The following is a 26811-nucleotide window of genomic DNA, read 5'->3' as shown; positions in this document are numbered from 1 at the left end:
GACCACAAACCACCCGCAAGGGGATTCACGAAAAGGCTAGCAACCGTTTTGGGTATCTCCGGATTTTGTCGCTGAACCGTTTTCCGAAACCTTTGCATCACCATTCGAGTGAGCGATACTAGGTTGATTGATCAAGTCACCATTTGTTGCTACATTGCTCTTTTCGACCGGTGCTGCTAGTTTTCCTTCCCACACCTGCTTTTGCAATAGATGTTTAGCCTTTTTCTCCTTAATTGCTTTCTGGCGAACCTCGTAAAATTCAAAATCGTCTAGGATGCAAGTTTTGCTGGAATGCTCCTAGAAGATTTTTAGTAACTTAAGCCCCTACTCGAGCTTGATCTCTTGTGTATCCCTGTTGTTCGTAACAGGCTTATTCTCGTTGTTCTCTAGGGTTATGTGCTTCGCTTTTGACCAATTCTTTGTCGTCCTCCGCGGGGTCGATTAAAACAACAGAGCCAGTCGATCGTCGACTTCTTCTTGGAGCGTTTTCACCACGAAGTCTCTCAAAGACTTGGTGCTAAACTCGTGGCTGGCCAGCACCCTTCGAGTGCCCCCAGTCTTCAGACCGATCATCTCTGAAGACCCCAGTTCGACAACTCCAAAGGGTGTGGAAACACACAGTAGGGACTGAATCCCTCGCATTCGAGTTTCTCTAACTCGCTCACATGAGTATGATTGGAGTTCATGCTCCCCCCAACAAAAAGCTTATATAATTAGTTATATAGGCAGAGGGGTAAACATGCGTACGTCGCACTGCAAGGGAAAGTTCCCCTTTTTTAGATGGTGGTTGTTTGTGGATGGTGTGGTTATGGAAAGTGGGCTAGTAGTGGAGTAGTGGGGTTGAACATGGTGTTTACAAAAATAAAAAAATAAATAATAATAATAATAATAATAATGATTAATAAATAAATAAATAATATTTTTTAAAATCCCGGACAAAAATGGGTGTCTACAACTGCCCCTTTTTGCAAATTCTTATGTTAACAAGGATATGACAAAGACGAAAAAAAACAACAAGTTTTTGTCCGGTCCTCTCAAATGTGATTGGGCTTCCTGGAATTGGGCATTTATCTTCTTCTCGGTTTAAAGATTTCGGCTTTAAAATTCTTTTAGAAAGTAGTTCCTCATTGTCATCAAGCTGAATGAAATCGAACTCGTTAGTTGTTGTTAACATATAGCTTTTCTCGACTTAAGCTATACTGTAAATTTGACATGCCCTTGAACTGAATGGAATCGAACTCAAAAGTCTTCAGTTGGCAGATAACCCTTCTCGACTTAAGCTATGCTGCAAGTGATGTGCCTTGGAGCTGAGCGTAGTCGAACTCGAAGGTCTTTTGGTGACAGATAACCATTCTAGCCTTGAGTTATACTGTAAATGATGTGCCCTCGAAGCTGAGTGTAATCGAACTTTAGGGTCTTTAGCAGATAGCCCTCCTCGACTTAAGCTATGCTGCAAATGATGTGCCTTGGAGCTGAGCGTAGTCGAACTCGAAGGTCTTTGGTGGGCACGATTCCCCTCGTCATGAAGTTGAAACCGTGGATGGCCCATTCGTTGTGAAGTTGAGCCTCGAATTGGATTTCCTTCGTCGTGAAGTTGAAATCCAAATATTTGTGTTGTTTCGAGGCCAATATCATTCACCGTGTAGTTAAAATTGACTCTGAAACTGGAAAGTTGTTTATTGACAGCCAACCGCCCCTTCGCTGTGAAGTTGAGCTTATGTTGTCTCGAGTCTAATATCATTCGCTGTGAAGTTGAAATTGACTCTGAACGAAACTGGAAAGTTGTTTGTTGACATTCAGTCGCCCCTTCGCTGTGAAGTTGAGCTTTTGTTGTCTCGAGTCTAATATCATTCGTTGTGAAGTTAAAATTGACTCTGAATAAAACTGAAAAGTTGTTTGTTGACAGTCAGTCGCTCCTTCGCTGTGAAGTTGAGCTTGTGTTGTCTCGAGTCTAATATCCTTCGTTGTGAAGTTGAAATTGACTCTGAATGAAACTGGAAAGTTGTTTATTGACAGTCAATCGCCCCTTCGCTGTGAAGTTGAGCTTGTGTTGTCTCGAGTCTAATATCCTTCGTTGTGAAGTTGAAATTGACTCTGAAAGAAACTGAAAAGTTGTTTGTTGACAATCAGTCGCCTCTTCGCTGTGAAGTTGAACTTGTGTTGTCTCGAGTCTAATATCCTTCGTTGTGAAGTTGAAATTGACTCTGAATGAAACTGAAAAGTTATTTGTTGACAGTTAGTCGCCCTTTCACTGTGAAGTTGAGCTTGTGTTGTCTCGAGTCTAATATCCTTCGTTGTGAAGTTGAAATTGACTCTGAATGAAACTGAAAATTTGTTTGTTGACAGTTAGTCGCCCCTTCGCTGTGAAGTTGAGCTTGTGTTGTCTCGAGTCTAATATCCTTCGCCGTGAAGTTAAAATTGACTCTGAAACTAGAAAGTTGTTTATTGACAGCCAGTCGCCCCTTCGTTGTGAAGTTGAGCTTATGTTGTCTCGAGTCTAATATCATTCACTGTGAAGTTGAGCTTATGTTGTCTCGAGTCTAATATCCTTCGCTGTGAAGTTGAAATTGACTCTGAATGAAACTGGAAAGTTGTTTGTTGACATTCAGTCGCCCCTTCGTTGTGAAGTTGAGCTTATGTTCTCTCAAGTCTAATATCCTTCGCTGTGAAGTTAAAATTGACTCTGAATGAATCTGGAAAGTTGTTTGTTGACAATCAGTCGCCCCTTCGCTGTGAAGTTGACCTTGTGTTATCTCGAGTCTAATATCATTCGTTGTGAAGTTGAAATTGACTCTGAATGAAACTGAAAAGTTGTTTATGGACAGTCAGTCACCCCTTCGCTGTGAAGTTGAGCTTGTGTTGTCTCGAGTCTAATATCCTTCGTTGTGAAGTTGAAATTGACTCTAAAAGAAACTGAAAAATTGTTTGTTGACAGTCAGTCGCCCCTTCGCTGTGTAGTTGAACTTGTGTTGTCTCGAGTCTAATATCCTTCGTTGTGAAGTTGAAATTGACTCTGAATGAAACTAAAAAGTTTTTTGTTGATAGTTAGTCGCCCCTTCGCTGTGAAGTTGAGCTTGTGTTGTCTCGAGTCTAATATCCTTCGCCGTGAAGTTAAAATTGACTCTGAAACTAGAAAGTTGTTTATTGACAGCCAGTCGCCCCTTCGTTGTGAAGTTGAGCTTATGTTGTCTCGAGTCTAATATCATTCGCTGTGAAGTTGAGCTTATGTTGTCTCGAGTCTAATATCCTTCGCTGTGAAGTTGAAATTGACTCTGAATGAAACTGGAAAGTTGTTTGTTGACATTCAGTCGCCCCTTCGTTGTGAAGTTGAGCTTATGTTCTCTCAAGTCTAATATCCTTCGCTGTGAAGTTAAAATTGACTCTGAATGAATCTGGAAAGTTGTTTGTTGACAATCAGTCGCCCCTTCGCTGTGAAGTTGACCTTGTGTTATCTCGAGTCTAATATCATTCGTTGTGAAGTTGAAATTGACTCTGAATGAAACTGAAAAGTTGTTTATGGACAGTCAGTCACCCCTTCGCTGTGAAGTTGAGCTTGTGTTGTCTCGAGTCTAATATCCTTCATTGTGAAGTTGAAATTGACTCTGAAAGAAACTGAAAAATTGTTTGTTGACAGTCAGTCGCCCCTTCGCTGTGTAGTTGAGCTTGTGTTGTCTCGAGTCTAATATCCTTCGTTGTGAAGTTGAAATTGACTCTGAATGAAACTGAAAATTTGTTTGTTGACAGTTAGTCGCCCCTTCGCTGTGAAGTTGAGCTTGTGTTGTCTCGAGTCTAATATCCTTCGCCGTGAAGTTAAAATTGACTCTGAAACTAGAAAGTTGTTTATTGACAGCCAGTCGCCCCTTCGTTGTGAAGTTGAGCTTATGTTGTCTCGAGTCTAATATCATTCGCTGTGAAGTTGAGCTTATGTTGTCTCGAGTCTAATATCCTTCGCTGTGAAGTTGAAATTGACTCTGAATGAAACTGGAAAGTTGTTTGTTGACATTCAGTCGCCCCTTCGTTGTGAAGTTGAGCTTATGTTCTCTCAAGTCTAATATCCTTCGCTGTGAAGTTAAAATTGACTCTGAATGAATCTGGAAAGTTATTTGTTGACAATCAGTCGCCCCTTCGTTGTGAAGTTGACCTTGTGTTATCTCGAGTCTAATATCATTCGTTGTGAAGTTGAAATTGACTCTGAATGAAACTGAAAAGTTGTTTATGGACAGTCAGTCACCCCTTCGCTGTGAAGTTGAGTTTGTGTTGTCTCGAGTCTAATATCCTTCGTTGTGAAGTTGAAATTGACTCTGAAAGAAACTGAAAAATTGTTTGTTGACAGTCAGTCGCCCCTTCGCTGTGTAGTTGAACTTGTGTTGTCTCGAGTCTAATATCCTTCGTTGTGAAGTTGAAATTGACTCTGAATGAAACTAAAAAGTTTTTTGTTGACAATTAGTCGCCCCTTCGCTGTGAAGTTGAGCTTTTGTTGTCTCGAGTCTAATATTCTTCGCTGTGAAGTTGAAATTGACTCTGAATGAACTGGAAAGTTGTTTATTGATAGTTAGTCGCTCATTCGTTGTGAAGTTGAGTTTGTGTTGTCTCGAGTCTAATATCCTTCGTTGTGAAGTTGAAATTGACTCTGAATGAAACTAAAAAGTTGTTTGTTGACAGTCAATAGCCCCTTCGCTGTGAAGTTGAGCTACCACCATCAATTTTCAAATGCGCTTTTGAATCGAGTATTTTTCATCTTGAAGTTGAAATTTGACTCTAAAAGCTGTAAAAAATTATGTGTGCTAAAAATGATAATGCTCTTAAGTATACCTAAGATGCATGCAACATGAATGAGTTATGTTCTATCTCTTGGATTGGAGTCTCGTGCTTTGCCTGCCAATCTGGTCCATGGAATCGATCGTGCCCTATTTGCTTCTCAAGCTTTGGCTTTACAGACATTTCATATTTAAGATTGTACTGTTTAAAAATATTTTTCTCCTTTTTCTTGTTTTAGGAGGGAAAAATATAAAAATTATGTAAAATATTGTTCACAATTGAATCAAATTATAAACGTGAGTTCAAAGAATATCAAAGGAATCAATAGCTCTTTTAATACTTTCAGAGTTACAGCTCTTTGAAAAATGTTCAAATGGATGAGTTGACTTTAGGTTGGCCTCATTTATAAGGTTTCGGTCACCCAAAATGTCATTTTTTATCACATCATGCTTTGGCATTTTAGTCGGATGCGGACAAAATGACGCAACTAGCATTATCGATTACTAGGCCTTCTATTTCAGTTCTCTGAAGTCTTCCATTTGTTCAAGTTTTGTAGGCTCCTCTAACTAAGATAGTGCATAAATATCGGTCTAAAAATGAAATTCTTGAGTGCTCGTGTGTATTTGACTATAACATGTGTTCCTTAACTCCCTTAGTCAATTTTTACCGAAAATTTCTTGCTAAGATAAATTTGATTTAACTTGTCTTTATTTGTCTAGCTGAATCCATAAAGTCAGGGCGTTTAACCAATTGCTTTAGAAGGACATCTTAACATTATAATCATTTTTATCAAGTTGAAGGGTTCATCGCATCACAAAGTCTTCGGCCGGACAATAACAGTGGAGCAAAATCTGAATTGTCAAGTGTTCGAGCAATGTCATGGTTTGAACGTAATCTATTCATAAGGCCAGGACTTTCAAGTTTCCTCTATAACCAATTACATTAGTGGAATAACTCATATTTGCAAATTTGATTTCTTAAGATTGTCAAGAAGAACCAGTTATAATCTATGTGTTGTTGAAAGTAAAAAATATTCATCTTTAGAGTTCAATTTTCAAGTAACTGACCTAAACTAAATTCACATACTCGACTATTACATCTGTAAAGATAGTGATCATCATTGAACGTCTTAAACAAAAAGTATAGTAATTGTCATATGTAAATGATGTCCCATGTTGTCCGCACCTTATGAAAGGAAAATGTTACATTGGTTAATTGCAAGAGCAAGGTACGGTGTTTGAGTGTATATTCTGAGTAAGGTCAAAGTCCTTGTTTTAAATCATGTTACTTTGTCAAAGATCTATAACTTTGAATCATTTACAGAGTTTCTTAATTCAGATGATATTCAAAGAATTAAAAGTTTGCAAATGTGATTCATTGCTTAACATCTTTAAAGTAATATAAATTTCTTTAAAAGTCTTTACAAAAACTTGAGAAAAAGAAAAAATTCAAACATAATGCCTCAAATGATTAAATGATCTTCCTCACTTGGATGCCCCCAAGTTGTTGAAGTCGATCCAGTTCTGGTTACGCATCTTCTGCACGACTCTCTTGAATGCGTAACAATTCTCAATTGTGTGCCCTGGGACACCACCGTGATATTCACAATGAACATTCTCGTCATATCACTTGGGGTATGGGGACTTCATGGTTTCCACCAGGTATGGTGACACTACATGGGTATCAAGAAGTTGCTGGTAAAGCTTTTTGTAGGTCCTGGGAATAGAATCAAAATGTTTATATTTTGATGAGATATGTGAATGTAATAAAAAGGAAAAATAATGCGAAATATGCAGAAATGCATGATGCATGCAATGTTTGAGGCATTGATAAAAAAATGTGTCTGTTATTAAAAATAATCCTTATTGGAGGCAAAAGTGTTTTATCTTTTAAAAGACAAAAATATCCTGACAGCTTCTGACATGTTACTAGTATTCTGCCTTCGTTTGTCACCGATTGAATAACCTATCGAATTGCTCTGGCTTCTCTGGATGAACCGTGCAAATGTTGAGTTGCTTTTTGTACTGGCCCAAGAAGTCTCGAATGACTGCATCTTTGACATTTATTTTTTGTTGAACCTGTTCCCAACGAATACATCATTAAAGCCCTCAATTGATAGGAACTATGTGAAGTTAATTTGTCTGTTTCTTGAATTCGTCAACAAGAGTCTCTAATTTCAGTTATCGTTTTGTCATTGTTGTCTTTGAAGGGACTCTCTTCATCTTGCCCCTGCAATCTCTGTCAGTTAGTTCTTCAAAGATAGACTTTCATTGTGCTTAATGTAAACCCGATTCATTCTGAGTCCTTTATAATGCAGCAGAGTGATAAACTCTTTAATTGTAGGCACCACGTCTTCTGGATTGAATGCGATACATAGTCGCCTTATAGACTGTCCTCTGTATTTTTATTTCTTGTATTACAACCCTTTGTCCATTAATGCAGATTATTCATGTTTAACAAACACATTTTTTGTGGATCAACACCTCTTTTAAATGATGCAAGTGATTAAAATGAAATAAAAGAAAATAAAAATGAAAAGAGTTAGTAAAGTGAAAATAATAAAAAATAATCATAAAAAATAAATGTCCTACCCCACATGATTTTACCCCATATGCTTTAATTCTTACCCGGACATGATTTCTATCTCGCATGCTAATTTCAAACAAATTCTAACCGCATATTTGTCTAGTTCGCATGTTTTGAACAGAAAGTAAGGCATGAAACAAAACATCTTGGGGTTTGGAATGACGTTTTGGGGTGAGCTCTAATTCCTTGTACTCTCCCGATTTAGGTTTTAAAAAAAGTACTCGAGTTCTCCTTGTTGGTCCCCCTTGGGCTTGCCAGACCCTTAGTCCTAAACTCATCACAAGTTTATGTAGACTAAGTTAAACTCGAAATGATACATTCCCTTATGCCCATACGGAGAATAAATTCACACGAAGACATAAGGTTTATGAATCCCGAAGGTTAATTGCTAGGCCCAAACGGATAATAAATTCCCACAAAGACGTCGCTTTCGCACCCACTTAAAAGGGTTCGAAGCTCGGATATAGAGCTAGAGATGACAATTTTTGAAAAATCTGAAATCATTAAAAAATGTTAGTACAACTATTTATTTGAAAAAATAATCAAAGATAAATAATAAGAATCAAATAAATAAATTAAAATTTAAGCTTGTAATGTTCGCTAAAAAACAACCGAAAATTAATTTCGGCCTGACTCACTTACGTGTCCCCAGCGTAGTCACCAAGCTGTCGGAACCGTCTTTCGATTGGGCCTAAAATTGGGCTTCGATTTAAATAATTAAGTTAGAGTCGCCACCGATCATTTTAAAAAAATATTTAGGTAGATCGAACACCATCTTACCTAATATGCTTTTTACCAAAAACGTATCGGGTTCGGGAGTCGATTACGGTCAAGAAATGATTAACACCCTTGAACCGCTCTTTCGGTACCAATTAATTTATCTGTCTTAATTACGAAAATTTAAATTTAAAATTTAGATTCAAATTACTCACATTTGATTTGTTAAAGTTATCTCTAAAAAAGTCAAGATTATTAAATAATGTAATATGTAAATATAAAAAAGAATAAAATAAATAAATAAATAAATAAATAAATAAAGATAAATAAAATTAAAAATATTAAAAAAAACCCTAGGTCCCAGGCCCTCATGTCACCGCATCTTTAACAACAATGGAATTCACTTTTATATCTACTTGAATGTGGTCCCATAGCTATGTGATCTAATAGCAATGCAAAATAAAACATCGAACCTTTGTAACCATGCAAAGGTGAGGGTTAAATCAATACGGCCAATGGCAAGCATGTGCAAAATAGATTTATCTTGTAAATTGCTTTACGATGATTTCGTACACGTAAGCAATTTCATGAAAGTAATCACCGATTATAAGGTTGCATATGAACAAACCTGGTGAATTGGCGGGTACATTGACTTTAAGCAAACAGGGCACTCTAACGGCTCCCGAACATTGCTAGACACGGTCACATTAGGTTTAATAGTAGCTTGAGTAAGATCATTAACAGATTCATAATCCATAATGTCTTCATTTTGCAGAGGATCGATAACCTCTGGCATGCTTTGCATGTCGTCAAAAATTGGATTCCCCATATGCCATGATATTATCAATACGTAGTCTAGAATTTTAAAGCCCTCAGCTTTTCCCTTGTTCTCTTAAATTTCACCAACCTGACTGCATTCCACCCTCTGCTCATCATATTCTAGAAGAGACCACAAACCACCCGCAAGGGGATTCACGAAAAGGCTAGCAACCGTTTTGGGTATCTCCGGATTTTGTCGCTGAACCGTTTTCCGAAACCTTTACATCACCATTCGAGTGAGCGATACTAGGTTGATTGATCAAGTCACCATTTGTTGCTACATTGCTCTTTTCGACCGGTGCTGCTAGCTTTCCTTCCCACACCTGCTTTTGCAATAGATGTTTAGCCTTTTTCTCTTGAATTGCTTTCTGGCGAACCTCGCAAAATTCAAAATCGTCTAGGATGCAAGTTTTGCTGGAATGCTCCTTGAAGATTTTGAGTAACTTAAGCCCCTGCTCGAGCTTGATCTCTTGTGTATCCCTGTTGTTCGTAACGGGCTTATTCTCGTTGTTCTCTAGGGTTATGTGCTTCGTTTTTGACCAATTCTTTGTCGTTCTCTGCGGGGTCGATTAAAACAACAGAGCCAGCCGATCGTCGACTTCTTCTTGGAGCGTTTTCACCACGAAGTCTCTCAAAGACTTGGTGCTAAACTCGTGGCTGGCCAGCACCCTTCGAGTGGCCCCAGTCTTCAGACCGATCATCTCTGAAGACCCCAGTTCGACAACTCCAAGGGGTGTGGAAACACACAGTAGGGTCTGAATCCCTCGCATTCGAGTTTCTCTAACTCGCTCATATGAGTATGATTGGAGTTCATGCTCCCCCAGCAAAAAGCTTATATTATTAATTATATAGGCAGAGGGGTAAACATGCGTACGCCGCACTGCAAGGGAAAGTTCCCCCTTTTTAGATGGTGGTTGTTTGTGGATGGTGTGGTCATTGATAGTGGGCTAGTAGTGGAGTAGTGGGGTTGAACATGGTGCCTACAAAAATAAAAAAATATTAATACTAATAATAATAATGATGATGATTAATAAATAAATAAATAATATTTTTTTTAAACCCGGACAAAAACGGGTGTCTACAAAAACATTAACAGACCTCCGTCTTTGATATCACCTTTTTTATCTTTTACAAAGCCAAAGAAAATCCCAGAGTATCCTTCAAATGCATATTGCCTTCAAACACTATTACGCTTCCATATTATGACTATTAAAAATTTTAAAGGCAAATAGATATACAAGAAATGTGGTTTACTATCCCCATACCAATAGTACGCTCTGGTGTTATTATGGTCTTTGAAGACAGTAAATCTGATGGAAAAGCACCACTGTTCGGATCAGGAGCCAAAATTGTAGTTGAAAACCTCCGAAAACTAAGGAAAGATGGGCCACCCTGCATCAAATAAAATGTAGCATAGATGAACAAAATACAGAGAAAAGTCATGATTGAGAAGAAAACAAGAGACGGGTGCATGAACATGCAAAATAGCTAGAGCAAAAGCACAGATTAGAAAGGGTGTTAAAGTTTGAAACAAACAATACAGAATCTTATGATGTCTATAATTAGTATTCTGGTATTGGCATCTCCACTAGATGCAGAAACAAAAATCCTGTTATAAGTATCCTCATTGAATACTTTTTAACTATAAACGAAGGATAATAACAACAGCAAACACATTAACCTAGATCCCCCACCCCAAGATCCTCCATCCTAGAATTGATTCACCCGCCCCAATGGATAGATTATATATACACAATTATTTAAAAGGAAAACAAAATGAGAACATACCTTGGAAACGCTAAAACATTCTGCATGAGGCAAGTTATCCCCAGTAATACGACCACTCAATCCTAATTAGACAGAAAATAAAAATTAAAGCACCAGGTTAGTATTACAGTCGCAACAGATAAGCAGCAAACAAACAATGTGACATATTAGTATATTACTCTTACCAGAAGTTTGAAATGAACGAGCTGTGACAGTGGAAGATCCCTGGAAGCCCAAGGCAGACAGCGAACCAAAAGAACGTACAACCAGTCTCGAGATGGACAGAGCCTTACTCAGAATAACCAGGTATTACTTGTTCAACGGCATCAAGACAAAGTCACCTGCTCAACAAGATAAAGTGGTCTGCTCATCTACACCCCAAACTTCATTTGCTTTATGAATTTAGCCTAAGATTAAAATCCACAACTTTAGCCATGAACATTAATAATATATTAATACACTCGTTTAAATCAAACGATTGCATCCGAAATTGTGAACGCAAAATATTTGATAAAATTTCACATACAAGAAACTCAGAATAATAACATAAATGCCCAAATTAATTTTCCCTGAAATCGTATTGAGTTAAAACAAACCTACATGGTAATTATTTCAATACAATTGCTAATCAAATCATTACTAGTTCAAGATTAACAATAATCAATTCTTAATTTAATACATGAACGTAGAAAGAGAAAACGAGATCTGAAAAGAGATGCTACTATGAGGATGACTGCGGCGGGAATTCAAACGCTGAAATGAGACCGGGGAACGTTTACCGTCGCGGTTGAAGGCGTCGGTTTTCGCTAATGGAGGCAAAGTGTGGGGTTTTAGTTAGTCGTATTGAAAATGAAAAACCTCACTTCGCCCGTTTTCAGTATTTTGACTGTTTGGACTAAAAGGGAATTCGGGCTAGGGCTTCAGTTGGATGCCATTGAGCTTAGCACCAATGTATGGACTTTAATTTAGACAAGAGGCCTTGAAGATTGATTGGGTTGGTAGATTTTAAATTATTTTGAATTTATTTATAGGCTTTATTGTAATGAAAGGCTAATTTTTGGCCAATTGAACTCCACCGTCCAATGCTCCACTTATGAGCTAAACTTATAATACACCACCATCATTGGATGTTAAGGGGAAAAACCTGTTGGTGATCTTCTCCAGCCCCGACCCAGTGAAAATGATGAGCTTAATGAAGTGCTTATGCTGGCAACTTCAGCACGTCTACATATTATTTACAACAAATTACTTCATTCATCATTCAACCATATGATTAATTTTATTTTAATTACTAAATTAAAATTTTATAAAATTATATAAATATGATCATTGTCCGTTAAATTATCAAGAAAATTATTTATGTGATCAATTTAAAATTTATAGAACTTTTAAATGTTACATTTTACTGCCCAAGTTTTATGCCAATAATAAGCTTCACGTTTCAAGTTGGAGGCTAGTTTTATTAAAATATTCAGAGCTAGAATTAAATTGAAATACATATATACAAATATTGATAAGTAAATATGTTACTATGTCCATTTTTAAAGAACATCAGCGACTTTTTATAATTTAACGAACGGTAGCCACATTAATATAATTTTGAAACATTTACGACTAAATTTGCAAGATTTTTAACTAGTGATCAGAATAGAACGAATCCCATAGTTGGATGACTAATAAGGGAATTTACCCTATTAGTTATCAGCGCAGCTATCCCGTAACTAACCTCTCAGAAAAGTTCTGTTATGCTGATTATTAGATTAAAACATAAGCGAGAGAGAGAGCGAGAGAGAGCGAGAGCGAGAGAGAGAGAGAGAGAGAGAGAGAGAACAAGGGGGGGTCAAACAATTCACCATCACAAACAACCATAAAAAAAACGTGCTTCCAGTGTACTGTAGTGATTCATGATCACTTTAAGCTAATGGAACTTTTTCCGCTTGATACAATAAGCAGCTGTAGAGATAATAAGATAGACAGTTTCCAAGCAAAAACCCGGCCTAGTGCTTCTGGATTACCACGGAATTCGCAAGGCCTACTTGCTCTATGGTTTGGGATGGATCAGTAAGAAGTTTAGGAGGGAAACCCATTATCTGAAGTTGATAGTTTGTTGTGCTCCCAGGTCTAGATGCATTGATGAAGGAACGGATGTCATCAACTGTGTGCTGGAGGTTGAAGCGAGTTATCATGCGAGTTCCATCAGCCAACCTAAGCTGAATAGAGGTTGATGGTAAACTTTCGTCCACGACTAAGCCAGAAGAAGGGTTTGGAGCTGAGTTGAGAGGACTGGAGCTGAGAGTTGGCTCAGGAGATGCCGAACTACTGCTGCTACCAAGAGTTCTTCCAACACCCTGAAACGCTACCTGGCGTTTCTTCTCTGGTTCCTGCAAGGAGAAAAATAGGAGTTATAGTCTCGAATGGACTTCAACCTTTTGGGTTAAGGAATGCCAACAAGAGCAAGAGACCCACGGGGAATTTCTCCTCCCTCTTTATCAGATTGACATGAACAGAAGACCTTCTATCAGCCGGCTCAAGCTCTTTAGGACACTCGGACTTTCTGATGCTCTGCATTGAGATGCAACTAAGTAGTGAATAAACAAGAAACAGCATTCTGAAACATAAAAATTAATTCACTTATAAAAGAATTGAAAACATATAGAATGGAACGCCTATTTGCAAGGTACACAAAATGGAAAAGAAAAGAATATGGAAGTCCACACTCAGTACCTATATTCACTCCAAAAGGTGAACAGAAATCATCCACCTTAACATCTGTCACTTTATTTATCTTCTTTAACTCTATTACTTAAAAAGGAGGTGTTCAATCGTACTTGTCATTTACCTCTAAAAACGGTGCATTTTCAGGATCATCCAACCTTCTAAGGGGGCCATCATCTACAGTGAAACCATTGGACCAGAAAACTATGTTGTGAATAACAGAATCGGGATGCTGAGGTGCAGAAGGCACACTTTCTCCTGAGAGTAATCTACCAGTTCCAGTAAAACTTGTTGGGCTTGATGGACGAGGATGCTCGAGAGGACCTTCCACGGCTCCCAGTTGCCTAGCTTGATTGAAAATCTCATCTACATCATTTTTCTTAGAAGGATCTTGAACAAGCATGCCACTGCAAAAAAACAGAGTTGTTGATCATCTTTTAGCATGTGATCATAATAAACTGAATTGCAGGGTTGGTAATGAACTCTCTGAGAAAACATGACATAAATAATGAAAACGGTTTCATCAATGATAAAAAGAATGAAAGTTGTCTGTTGATTAATAAAGCTGCTCCCGGACCACACACCAAACTTGCAGGTCAAAACCTAGCAGCTTGTAACTAAACAGAAACTACATCCAAAAATACCCAGCATTATAGAGTAAGACTTTCAAATGAGAAAATAATTATACATCACCTAATTTGAAGCAAACAACATAAACTTTTGAACGAAGACTGATCAATATTGTCCAAAAATCTCTTCATTTTTCCCTTTTTTAGCAATCAAGCATGCAAGTACTGCATCAAGAAGGTTGAAATTTGTTTGCAGCAAGTTTTCATCAGATGAGAAGGGGAAAAAGATGCCCTACAACAATTACTAATAGTATGCTTCTATGTGCCAATAGATAAGAAACAAGATAACATGTTTTTTTTTAACAAAACAAGAATTATACTGAATACAATAAAATATCTAAAACAAAACATATATGAATACCTGTCCCAGAAATTATTCAACTTGCACTACATGCAGGTAAGATCAAAACTAGCGCCGTCAAAGAGAGTACATTTCCTGGTTAGTAAGATCCTTTGAAAATCAATATGATTATATCTCCCATACGACGCTAAAGCAAATCCGTCAAAACTTAAATGATAAATTCAAAATGATCTGCTATTTTGAGAAATGGCAGTTTTACTTTACCATACCATCAAACTGAGAAATGGCAGTTTTACTTTCCAATCCCAAGCAAATCTTATAATCTACCAACAAAATATGCCCAAAGCACCAGGCGAAAACATGATCCACTCTAAAAAATCACCCCCCAGTAAGTTCTTAGTCATGTTCTCATCCGATATTAAGTTCTATTCATTTATTTTTTTTGTCACACTTCAAACGCCATATAAATCAACCAAGCTTGAAACATTAGCAACTCATCAACAAATCAAACCTCAACCTTTAAATTTCCTCAACAATCAAGCAAAGGATCGGATGATTCTCGATAACAATAAATAAGGCGTCAATTAAATTAAAGAAAAAATTGAAGGAAAAAGAGAGAGAGAGAGAGAGAACCTTTTCTCGCCACCGGTGTAGTACTCCTGAGGGTTATCGGAATCGCTATCGGAATCGCGTCCAGAGGGGCGGTTAAGATCCGACAACGTGCGAATACCACCGGCGCGGCTGCTCGACGGCTTCGCGGGTTTCTTGTCACGGGAGGCCATTGATTCGTCTGAAGGAGAATAAAGTTTGTAGCGAGATAGAGAAGAGGAAATTCTATTTCCGCGTAGCTCCCAGGGCTATAAAACTTGGCTAATGACTTGGCTAGTCTTAGGGAGTGAACATATTTTTGCTTTATGCTTTGACAGTTGGGTATTTTTCTTGTTGGCTACACCATGTGCCCTTAAGCCGAAAATTATATGATTGTCGGCGGCTGGATTCTATTTTCTGTCCTCGAATCAAAGCCCAAGTAAAGTGATTCGGTCCATATCCCCTAGTTTCTGAAAACTCCCAACAGTAAGCCAGTTTGGCCCAAACATTGAATATTGGTCAGGACCCTTGTCACCTGATAGTGGCGCTCAATTTCTTTCTGGGTGGAAAAGGATGTCCTTCAGTGCACTTGCTAATTGTCTTATAACTGGAAATTCTTCATGGAACTGATTCGGTCACATAGATTATTGATTGAAAGCCACATTTTGATTTTGATTTCAACTTCAACCATGTTTTTCAATGAGACAATGATAGGATGGTGCATTTGAATGCCTTATTTTCTTTTGAAACGACGTTGTGCTGGGGCCTAGGACTGTTGCCACTAGGATCAATGCACTAAAATCTTCTGAATTCTATGACTTCCATAACCCAAAAAATAGCAACAAGTAGTAAATATAATCAACGAAACTGCAAAGCTATTGGTTGATGCCTGTCTGTAACACAATTATGATCCCTTCTTTGCTTGCCTCGTAAGTCGTATCATATAATATACGGTAGGAATACCAAAACTCAAATCCCTTCATTCATCGATTCATTTGCATTTTTTTAAATGAGATCATTAGTGTAAATGCATTCCCTGCCCTTTCTTCATATCGCCATTTTTTTTATTAAAGTCGTAGATGTGTATATATATATATATATATATATATTCGATTAAAAATGAATAAATTATATATATACTAGAAAACAATATACATAAATGAATTATAAATTTATAATTTAATTATATTATTAAAAATAATTAATAAAAGAACAAGGTAAAGCGGCTTGAATGAACATTTATACAAACATAGAAGAAAGATAGCATCATAAAAATCAAAATTATTTAACCCATTTAAATTTATTAGTTAACAATCTCTTTAATTTATTATAATTAAGAATTAAAAATACTAAATACTAACCAACAACCAAATGGTCTAGTAAGATGAAATATTAGATTCCTTACGCAAATGTTAATGGTTCAAACTCTAACATTTGCGAATAGAGCAAACTAAGTTAGGAGGATTGCACTTGCATATCTGGATTAGTCAGTCAGTAGATCAAATATCAATGCTTAATTTTAAAAAATACTAAATACTAAAAAAGTTAAGTGTTGAATAAATTAAATATTAGATGCCAAAACAATTAATATTGAATTTAAATTAAAAATCCATTAGTATTTTACTTAAAATTAAATATTAGATATAATTAAATTATTTTACAAATATAAATTTAAAAAATAATATAATTACAAATAACAATATAAAAAATATTCTCAATCAAGTAATAAACAAATCATTGTTTTCTTAATATTTTCATTAATAACTTTAATTTTAGATTTTCAAATAAATTTGATTAAGGCAGCCCATATTCAAAATAGCGCTCGTAATTTACAAAAAGGTAAAAGATGTAATCTCTAATTGAATTACTTGATAATAGCAGTAGCGTTTAGCGAATGTCAAGACTGAGAAAACTAATCTAAGTTTACAGAATATTGAAAGGAGAAAACAAATCTAAGTTTACAGAGGGTTAATAAACCTTTTTAGTGAAGAGATTACGCAAATTAAAAAAGTTATTACCACTTCCAACGTTAGGTCCGCTGCTTCTACCATTTCCATCGCTGCCGCCACTTCGGTGGGTACTAATACCGGCAACTGCGGCAGTATTATCGTCGATTCTACAATTCAAATGATGCTTATACCTGATACACATTGGCACGTTCACATTCAAAACTTTCGCTTTGTTATTATTGATGCTACCGTTACCGGTTTTATCGCGACGAGTTTCAGTTACTTCCTTTTTACCGCTGCCCTTGTCAGCGGTCCGGATCAAAGCATCGAAGCTCTTAACAGCGGAACCACTACGACGAACCTGCCAAACCGGGCTGCTTCGCCCCAAGTGGACCCCTGCCCTACTGGGACTGCTCGGCCATTTTCTCGACTTGGATTCACCGGCTGAGTTGCTACGGGAACATGGAGCGCTACTCACTTTCCGGGCACCCGCCGAGGAGGCAGTCATTCTGGGTCGGGTCCCGCTCGTACCTGCGGATCTACTCCTCGAAAAAGGCCATAGATTTATATTCAACTCAGCTGGACTCCCTCCTCTTTGACTCTGACTCTTCTTTTCTTTCTTCTTCTCTTTCTCCTTATCCTTGTCTTGTTGATTTTTGGATCCGATCTTGCCCTTTTCTTTCTTGAAAATATCCTTCCACCGTTTCGAAGGTGATAAGGCAGGAGTCGGGTCGGATGTTACAAAAGGGCTAGGTTCAGGCTCTGGGTCGGGTACCGATGGTTCTGATGCGGGTGGCTTCTTCTCGGTTTTTGGGCTCTCTTCAGGTTGTTTGTTGTTCAGGAGATGGAGAGGACGGAGAAAGCCATTAATGAAGAGTTTATCAGCGGATATGAGATCAGGTTGAGGAAAAGCCGGATTTCGAACCATCCAGAACTCGAATTCGGGAGAACTTGCATGACTGCTTGCACTGCTTCTTCTTCCACTGCTGCACGGCGATAGATTCCTGGATTCTTCGTTTACAGTTGTTTGGCTCTCCATTTTTCTATGGTATATGAAAAAGAAAGCTTTAGAGGGGGAAAAGCTGATAATTTATTATAGTTTTCTTTACAAGGAAGGGTGCGTGCTTTGTTTTCTTAGTGAATGAACATAGAAAAAAAAAACCGTAAACAAATTATAAAGAGAAATAAGAATTTAGTTTTTGTTTCAATTTCTGTGGCTTTTCTGTGAAAAACGATAAAGTTAGGGGCTCTTATGAACGATGAAATATGAGTCCATTTATGGGATGCATAAAAAGAGAGTAAAGAGCATGGGTAATTGTTCTAATTACGAAAGAAAACGCAGATTAGATTATCCAGCTTTAATATGCAAAGTAACATGGATGCCATTCACTGTCTTTCTTTACTTTCGCTCTCCGAATAATTATGAATTAATTGTCTATTATTATTGTCATTAAATTGATAACAATAAAATCTCGGGAAATAAATGTTTTGCAGATATTGTAGATTAATCACGATTTTCTGTAACAGTAGAAAATTAACAAGTATATTCTTATTCAGCTATCTGTAGATTTGTCTTGGTTTTATTATTTAAAAAAGAATTGCTAAAAGGTAAATCATCATCCATTGCGACAACCAAATATTGAAATGCATCGGAATATTTGTGTTCATTTTAGAATATCCTGGCCGTCTGATTCTTGAACCCAGGAAGTGGAGTTGCTAGATTCTTGATGATTATACATGTCCTTACTGAAAAAAAAATTGATGTTGAGTAGAGTATATGAGAGAAACATAATGCAAATGGGTTGACCTTAGTCTTATAAGGTCATTCCTCTTAAAACTGAGGTTCATGATGCCATGTGGTGTGGGGGACACCCACATTCCTCGCTTCTTCATTGTATGGTGAAAAAGTGAGACAATTGAGATCCAACACTTTATGATTTTCTTCTTTATCATGTAGACTAAGTTTTTTTTTTTTGTCTTTTTAGTTCTCAAACATTTGTTCTGACTAATTTAGACTTATTCGGATCATATATTTAACTTTGATAGACGAGTATCCATTTTATGTATACACAAGGACTCAAACTTGATACATGCTTAATAATTTACTAATATGTTTTTGCACTTATAATGAGATACGGGTTATATATATAATTTTAGATTAAAAGTAGGGCGAGTAAAATTCGAGTCAATTTGAAAAGTTAAATTTTTATCTCGATTTGATGTTAAATTTTTTTACTCAATTCATAACTTTACAACTTTCAAATAAAATTTGAGTTATAAAACAAAATTTTAATAATTAATAAATTGATTTTTAAGTTTGAGTCGAGACTCTCAGCTTATATGATATATGTATATCACATATGAAGAAATATATACATGTATATCATGTATGATTGTGAAAAAATGTTTAAATTGTAATCAATTAGTACTACAATATTATAAATATTTACAAATAAATTTAAGCAGAAACACTAATAATTTGACTCGACTCGAATTTCATAAATTCGACTTGAATCGGATTTTTATTTTTAAAAAATTGAGTTATATTATATGACTCATCAATTCGAATAACTCAATTTTTTTACTCAGTTTGAATATACAATGCACATCCTTAATTAGAAATCAAACTAATATATGTGTTAGGTGACTCTGTCCTTCACCATTAATCTATTGGCCGTTTTTTTCTCTCTTCTTATCATTAATGAGAGAAATTAATTTCTTTTACAGTGTCAATATACAAATACTGAATCATATCTGAAATTTTCGTGGAAAATGATTCAACATGTCAATATTTGCTTTGACATTTAGAACAGCCAAGCTTTTGTATAATTCTCTTAATAAAATATAAAAAAACACTTTTAAATACAAATGTGTTTGGAGTGAAGGAAGAGTAAAAGAGAATCTTTTTCATTTTTGCTTTTTATAAGAATGACGGAACTTAAAACTAAAGTTTCCAGCCTTTTTGTAAGTAGAGTGTATGATAAATAAAAAAGCAATCTTTAACAATTAAATTAAGGGAGGGTAGTGGGGAAATAGGAAAACATTTGATTGGATAAAAAGAATGTTGAAGGGAGAAAAGGAAAACAATAAACAGCGTGATGGACACAAGTCAAGTAGGCATTGAAGTGAGAGAAAGAAATATCGAACAGTTGGAAGTAAACAAACTCATAATTGAGGGCCTAACCAAAATGACAGCATAAACTGGACCCCAAGCTTGATGGGTAAGTGGTTGGGTTAAAGGATAATGGTGGTAATGGTGAAACTGATGTGGGGACTAGGGATCTAAGAGGTGATAAAGAATAAGAGAATGATCGAGTCCCTTATCTCCTCCCCGTAGACCCTCTTTGTTAATGGCTTTTGTTTGTGACCAAAACGACGAGCCATGTGAAACACAAACCAAAATTACCTAAACCCCCCCAATTATTTCATTTGTTGAAATTAGGTCCCTTATCTCCTTTCCCTAACCTCATTAAGGATGGCAATTCTCAGAATCAAAAGGGTTTTGAGTTCACTGAATAAAGGTGTTTATTTTTCAGAGTAGCTCATCAGATTCACCAGAGTTTTTTTTCCAGTGACGATTCCGATTTGCATTGGTGTGCACCCTACCCAATAAGTGCAAGGGCAAGTTGGCAATGCCCACTGCTGTGCTGTAAAACAGACCGGTTTGCTAATTTACATAAATATGATCCATTGTTAGCATCAAATGGACCACTGCTTTATGTAAAAAAGCTTTTTAAATGGGTACGGCTCTTAACTGTCTAATTTTGACGTATCAGAATGGGACATGTGATGTTCTTTATATGGGTGCTCATGACTTGCATTTAGATGATTGTTCCAAGGTGGTAGTAACGCTCTTTAAATGTTTGAAAAATTAGGGCTAACAGGGACAACCATAAAAAGACAATATTACAGAAGCCAAGGCAGCAGATCTACTTGAACCTATGATTTCATTACATGGCTTAATAAGAGTCTATAGATTTTGAAATGACTAGAGTTATACAATACAGTCAGGGTACAGTCTGCCAGGTAGGCGCCCCAGACATGGCTGGTAAAGGAACCCAGAACGTGGCCAAATATAATGAAAAGTCCCGTCTTCTGCTGTAAACTAAACCGATTGGAGAAACCAAATATACAAAAGGTAAACTATATTGCCACATCCCGTGCGTTTGAATTTCGAAATGCAGAATTTAGTAAAATGCACAGCGACTTCGATCCAGATATGCAGAAACTCTCGAATGGTGCTAGCAAATTTAACCAAACTTGTTTGACTTTTTGCAATATGTGGAATATATTGAGGGATAATACAGACAAGGGAGAAGGGAGATGGTCCATCCGCAAACACTGTTGATTCCCCTTTTTTTATATATAAAGAAATATAACGGTTCCCAAAGAGTTAAAAGAAATTGACATTTTCTCGATGATTCTCTCTTTTAACTGTCGCCCTTCTTCATTTAACCCTGGTCGTGCATCACTAAAGGATGAAACAATCCCAGGAGTCATTTTCCAGTTCTTTTTTATCAGTAGGCTTTGTCTATCTTCGTTGATTCCTCTGGGGAGAAAATTCCAAATTCCGAATACCGGGCAATATTGACAATGCCCAAACCGCCATTAATAGGGACCATTCATCGTTTCAAAAGCAGCCATGAAAGAAACAGTACGTTCTTGTAAGCCCAAAAATAACTTTTTATGTAGAAGATGACATAGGAATATTAAAGACTGACATAAACTGTTTTATTCTTTATTTTATTTTTACTTTGGCAGACAGGAAAAATTGGTCTAGTTGTGATTTTTATCCTTGTCTATTTTGAAAATCATCCATTAGCCCTTTTACTTTAATTTATTTGTTATCGACACGGAGATGGGAGGAAAGGGCCAAGAAGGGGCTAATATTTATGAGCAAGCACAAGTTTAGGCTCGTAGCACTAGACCTCGGGCTTCACTATTTTATCGCAAGCAGTGAAGTAAAATTGCACATATTCCTACAACTCATGTCTTACTACCACAAACCTTGAACAACAACAACAATGACAGACAGGCGACGAGTACATTTAAAAGTTTCTATTCCTTCCTTCCAAGCTGTTCCCTTGTTTTATCATTGTCTTTTATCAAGGCTTGTTATGATTTTAATACTCACCAACTATAACTATTATTTTAATGCTTTTTCCCCCACCAGATTTAGGTCAATTCATTAAAAGGTCATTGCTTCCACAAGATTAAATTCAATTAATGTAATAAAAAAGTAAAATACTTATCTACACTTGAACTTTTGTCCCTGCAGAGTCTAGAGAGGGCTTAACATCCGGGAATCTCATTCCCGGTAATGTTTTATTATCAATAGTAGATTTTATATGGTATATTACCGGGAATGTCATTACCTCCCTTCCCTTAGGTATTGTAACATTACCGGTGTTTTGGACTAAAACGCCCTTAAATTTTTATTTTTTTTCTTCAAAAATATCATTCTTCTATCATTGAATAATAAAAATTCTACGAATATTAAATAACAAATTTATCCTTAAATTATTTTAGATTTACAAAAAAAATCTATAATTAAAATTTTATACGAAGTTCAGGGATTAAATTTTTTTTACCCTTTCATTAAACTTTTTTTATATTTTTAATTTTGTAAAAAAATTATATAAATATTATGAATTTAATTTTTTAAAGAAAATATATAAATATTTTACAATTTGTAATATTATACAAATATATAATAAGGACAATTTGGTCAAATATACATTCCAATAATCTTTTATTCCTTTAACCAAACACGGTAATCTTACATTCCTGTTAAACCAACCAAACACAAAATACAACATTCCCAGTAATCCTATTCCTTGGTAATCTTTTATTCCCACTGGTAATCTTACATTCTTATTCCTTGGTAATCTTTTATTCCCACTGGTAATCTTACATTCCGTGAACCAAACGCACCCTAAGTTCATTTTTTTTTAGTAAAGGTTGAGAATGATCGGTGCTTCGTGGATGGAAGAATATTTTTGAGTGGAAGATGTTGGAAAAAGAGGATTCCACGAGAAATTGGAATATGTATTACTATTGAAAAGGGACGCTAATAGCGTTTGATGAGACGATTGGCTGATCGGGTGATGTTCCATCAATCTGACGGGTTATTGCGCAACAATAAAAAGGCGGCTGGTTGTTTCATCACACGAGAGTTAAGAGAAACCAGGAACAGTTTATTTTAGGGTAAATTACGTATTTAGTACTTACCCTATTAATTTAGTTTATTTTAGTATCTAAACTTTTATTTTTAAAAAATAATACTTAAAGTTTACTTTTTGTTTCATTTTAATACCTAGTCATTAAAAATTTAACGTGTTTAATATTTAAACCATAAGTTTTGATCCGTTTTAATACTTAAATTTTCAATTTTTTTAAAAACTTAAGTATGATTTAGGTACTAAATATGTTTTCGTACCTAAACTTTCTTTTTTTTCAAAACTTAACGGCGGGATACTAAAATAAAAAAAAATAAACTTTAAATATGATTTTGAAAAATTAAAAATTTAAATATTAAAACGGATTAAAATTGATAGTTTAAGTATTAAATACGTAGTTTACCCTTTATGTTATAAAAGAAAATTCCTAGTTTTAAGGTCTCTTTATATCAAATAACAAAACTGGCCCACGTGATAACTGGGCTAGAAAAGGCCAGGAGATAGCTCGCTGTGCTACCAACCTTACAGCTCACTTGGTGTGATCCTCGGTAGCTCCATCATTTTCATACTATTTTCCCCACCGCGCTACAGACCCGGATTCCATGGCTGCTCGGAGCTTTGTACTTCGGCTTCACGGGTTCGGTGACTCTAGCCCAGCTAATGAACCCATCAAGACACTCTTAAGGTCTCCCGAGTTCCGAAACATCTAGTGGTCTTTTCTTTCTGCTCCTGAAAACGCCGTCACCTGCAACCGTAAGCTTCATTATTTGCATTCTTTCATCAGTGGGGTCTGCTTGTTCACTTTTTGTTTTGTGTGTGTTCTGAACGAAATGATGTGGATCGGTCTAATTCTTTCTAGTTTAATTAGAGTTTCAGTGTAATTTATGAGAGTAAATAAATTGGGAAATATTTTTAAGGAAATCGTACAAGTGATTAACGATGATTATATTTAACTGGCTGGATTCTCTTAAAAGATATTCATCTCAGACGACTTAACTGGTGTCACGAGCTAACTTTAGGCTTATTATTAAGATAATGGCGTTGTTCATTCTGATATAATTTTTCATTGGCAGATGGAAAGAGGATGCCTACTTGGTTTGACATCCATGAGATTCCCGTGACAGCGGTAAGCATGGTTTTCAGAACCGGATCGGTTAACGAACCGGTTATGTTACCGGTTTACTGGTTCAACCGGTCGAACCGGTTCGATCGGTCGAAAGAACCGAACTATGTCATAATTATTTAAAAAATTAAATAAAATTACTAAAAATATTTAATAAAAAATAATTTTTTATATCACAAGTCATATTCAAAGCAAGTCATAACATATATAAGTTAAAAACCATAAAATCAAGTGAAACAAAATGATTCAAATTAACTACAACATAATATTTAAGGTAAAACATATTAAATAATAAATATAATTATATAACTATAATTAAAAAATAAATTTGGGGTTAAAAAAATCATAACAAAATGATATTGTTTGGTTTAATTTTTTTTTTTTTAAAACAATATCACATGGCTAAGAAACTTAGAAGAGCATCCCAAAAGTCTAAAGAGTAAAAATAGGAGAACAAAACAATCTCATATTGCTAAGAAACATAGAAACGCATCACAACTAACTTCTATAAGTAATAGAGGTAATTTGGCATTCAAAATCATGGAGTCTTTTGGTGAGCATTGAGTGAACTATTCTTTCACTTCAATCAAGCTCGAATTTTAGGCTTTAATCGAGCTTCTAATTTTTTTTTGAGTTCAAGCCTTTTTGAGTTCAAGTTTCAATATTATATTTCGAGTTTGAGTTGAACTTGATAATTTTTAGCTTGTGAGTTTGAGTTGAGTTGAGCTTACTTTTAAAGTTTTCAAGTTCGAGTCAAGCTCAGCAATACTCGAGTTCGACTTGGCTCGTTTAACAAATGACGTTGTTTTGTTTAATTTTTTTTTTAAAAAAAAAACAAAAATCCCGGGTTTTCCCGGTTTTTTCCGATTTTTTCCGGTTTTCAGCCAGTCCGGTTCGAACGGTTCAGCGGTTTTGGCCGGTTCACTAATAGCGGTTCAACCGGTTTAGATTGAGCCGGACTAAACAACGGTTCCTGGTTGAACCGGTTGAACCGGCCGGTCCGGTTTTCAAAACAGAGGCTGTAAGTGATGCTTGTTCTCCTTCCATTTCATTTATGCCAATTTGATCTACTGCTGGGATATTTCTCTTTCAGATGTCTTTTAGGTACCGTTATATTCTTCAAAACATATTTATGTAGGCTTCATTGCTGATTCTTATATATAGTGGATTTTTATGCCTTTTTGTTTCTTATTTACACTTAGGTGAAACCAAGTTTCGGTGGTATGAAATACTACCTATTGTTGTTGCGTATTTGCAAATTTTAGATTATCTAATGTAGGCCTATGAGTTGCATATTTATCGTCCTACCATCAGTCGTCTGTTTTAACTTTAATGCATATGCATAGATGTTTAGAAGGACTAAATCATCATGATTTGTTGGCTTTCTGTTACAGCCAGATTCTGCATATGCCGCGGATCATAAAATGTAACTACATTACCCTTGGAATTTTTTATGGTTATCAATTGACTGAACTCTTTTTAATCTGCAAAAATTGCATAGATGGTACCTTGTATAGGATTTCTTTTAACTTCAATGTTCAAACTTTTACGTTGTGATTTTTCCAACACAACATGCATATTGGCCTCAAGTACAATTCCCTAGGTTTTTGGGGTTAACCTGATTTCTGACAGTAAGTTCTAAGCTTTCAATGTTCATAAACTTCATTATAGTTTGGTAATTGGTACTTGTTATGCCATGTATGAAGTGAATGATATTTGCATTAGGCTATTTGTCAATATAATGCAAATGTTTTTTTTTTTTACTTTGTCGTTGCTCTTGAAAAGGTCACTCTTTCTTATAACCAATTCTACCTTTTCCATCATGATGGTGTGAATGCTTAGCTCATGTTACTCTTGATTCTGTTGGATAGTTGGTTTTGCTTATATGTATAGGATTCTTCAAAAGCTGAAAGTAACGTCCTTAAAGCAGTTCAGAATGTGCATGGGATGATAGACCAGGAAATAGCTGCTGGGACGGATCCTAATAACATTTTTGTGTGTGGATTAAGTCGAGGAGGTAGGAAGTCTCTCTTCAAGGATCATAGCATAATTCACTGCATTACTTGTGGTATGTTTCAAATTTTAACTTCTTCCAGGTGCCTTGACCTTGGCTAGTGTTCTGTTGTACCCAAAAAGCTTGGTGGAGGTGCAGTCTTCAGTGGATGGGTTCCTTTCAACTCTTCAATGATAGAAAAGTTCACAGAAGATGCAAAGAAGGTTATTTTCATCAAATTGCAAGTTTATCCGGTTTGCTAATACTTTGTCCCCATTCCTTTTTCCTGTCTTATTTGGAGCCTGTCAAACCTAGAAATATCAGTAGATCTTATAATTAGATCTGAAATATATTTCCAGCAATGTGAAAGTATTAGTTCTATAAGCTACCATTAGCATCCTAATTAACAAAGATGCTATTGCTAACTGTGTTTGTTATGCTTTGATGGATAATAATGTCATCTGTTGTTATTTTGAAATAACAATTGGTGCGGCACCTGGAACTTTTGCAGACACCCATTTTAAAGTATATGTGCCAAACATATTTTCTGGTGCTCTTTACATGGCATCTGCTGATATTTTCTGCTTATCCTGGTCTTGGTCATTCAATAAGCAACAAGGAGCTGCAGTTCCTTGAATCCTGGATTAAGACTCGTCTACAAATTTCTTCTTAAAGGTTTAAATATCT

General features: G+C 36.0%; 2 protein-coding genes, 1 long non-coding RNA gene and 1 pseudogene across 3 annotated transcripts; 1 reads left to right on the top strand and 3 right to left on the bottom strand.

Annotated features, from left to right (window-relative positions):
* Nucleotides 1-9492: 9492 nt before the first annotated feature.
* On the bottom strand, nt 9493-10953 carry LOC120131221. The gene is made up of 4 exons (XR_005516903.1): nt 10833-10953; nt 10669-10730; nt 10146-10272; nt 9493-9860 (listed from the first exon to the last, which is right to left on the bottom strand). It is a non-coding gene; the product is annotated as an uncharacterized LOC120131221 (long non-coding RNA).
* A 1519-nt stretch (nt 10954-12472) lies between these two features.
* LOC120131010 (plant UBX domain-containing protein 4-like) lies at nt 12473-15156 on the bottom strand. The gene is made up of 4 exons (XM_039148152.1): nt 14926-15156; nt 13487-13769; nt 13114-13209; nt 12473-13028 (listed from the first exon to the last, which is right to left on the bottom strand). Exons 1-4 carry the CDS (start codon nt 15072-15074, stop codon nt 12645-12647), a joined length of 912 nt encoding a protein of 303 aa, XP_039004083.1. The 5' UTR covers nt 15075-15156; the 3' UTR covers nt 12473-12644.
* Nucleotides 15157-16830: 1674 nt separating this feature from the next.
* On the bottom strand, nt 16831-17947 carry LOC120130911. The gene has a single exon (XM_039148091.1). The coding sequence runs from the start codon at nt 17866-17868 to the stop codon at nt 16849-16851; it is 1020 nt and encodes a 339-aa protein (XP_039004022.1). The 5' UTR covers nt 17869-17947; the 3' UTR covers nt 16831-16848.
* A 2923-nt stretch (nt 17948-20870) lies between these two features.
* On the top strand, nt 20871-26460 carry LOC120123351 (annotated as a pseudogene).
* The last annotated feature ends 351 nt before the right edge of the window (nt 26461-26811 follow it).

The sequence above is a fragment of the Hibiscus syriacus genome, unplaced genomic scaffold (assembly GCF_006381635.1).
Source record: "Hibiscus syriacus cultivar Baekdansim isolate YM2019G1 unplaced genomic scaffold, ASM638163v2 tig00000132_pilon, whole genome shotgun sequence".
NCBI lineage: Eukaryota > Viridiplantae > Streptophyta > Magnoliopsida > Malvales > Malvaceae > Hibiscus > Hibiscus syriacus.
Note: the sequence above shows the minus strand (reverse complement) of the source record. Positions and strands in the feature narration are given on the sequence as shown.

Excerpts from the sequence above, each read along its gene's own strand:
- LOC120131010 (XM_039148152.1), bottom strand. The coding sequence starts at position 15,074 with ATGGCCTCCCGTGACAAGAAACCCGCGAAGCCGTCGAGCAGCCGCGCC. Across the intron at positions 13,770-14,925 it reads TACACCGGTGGCGAGAAAAG|TGGCATGCTTGTTCAAGATC; the intron begins GTTCTCTCTCTC and ends GTTTTTTTGCAG. Across the intron at positions 13,210-13,486 it reads AAAATGCACCGTTTTTAGAG|AGCATCAGAAAGTCCGAGTG; the intron begins GTAAATGACAAG and ends ATCTCAATGCAG.
- LOC120130911 (XM_039148091.1), bottom strand. The coding sequence starts at position 17,868 with ATGGAGAGCCAAACAACTGTAAACGAAGAATCCAGGAATCTATCGCCG.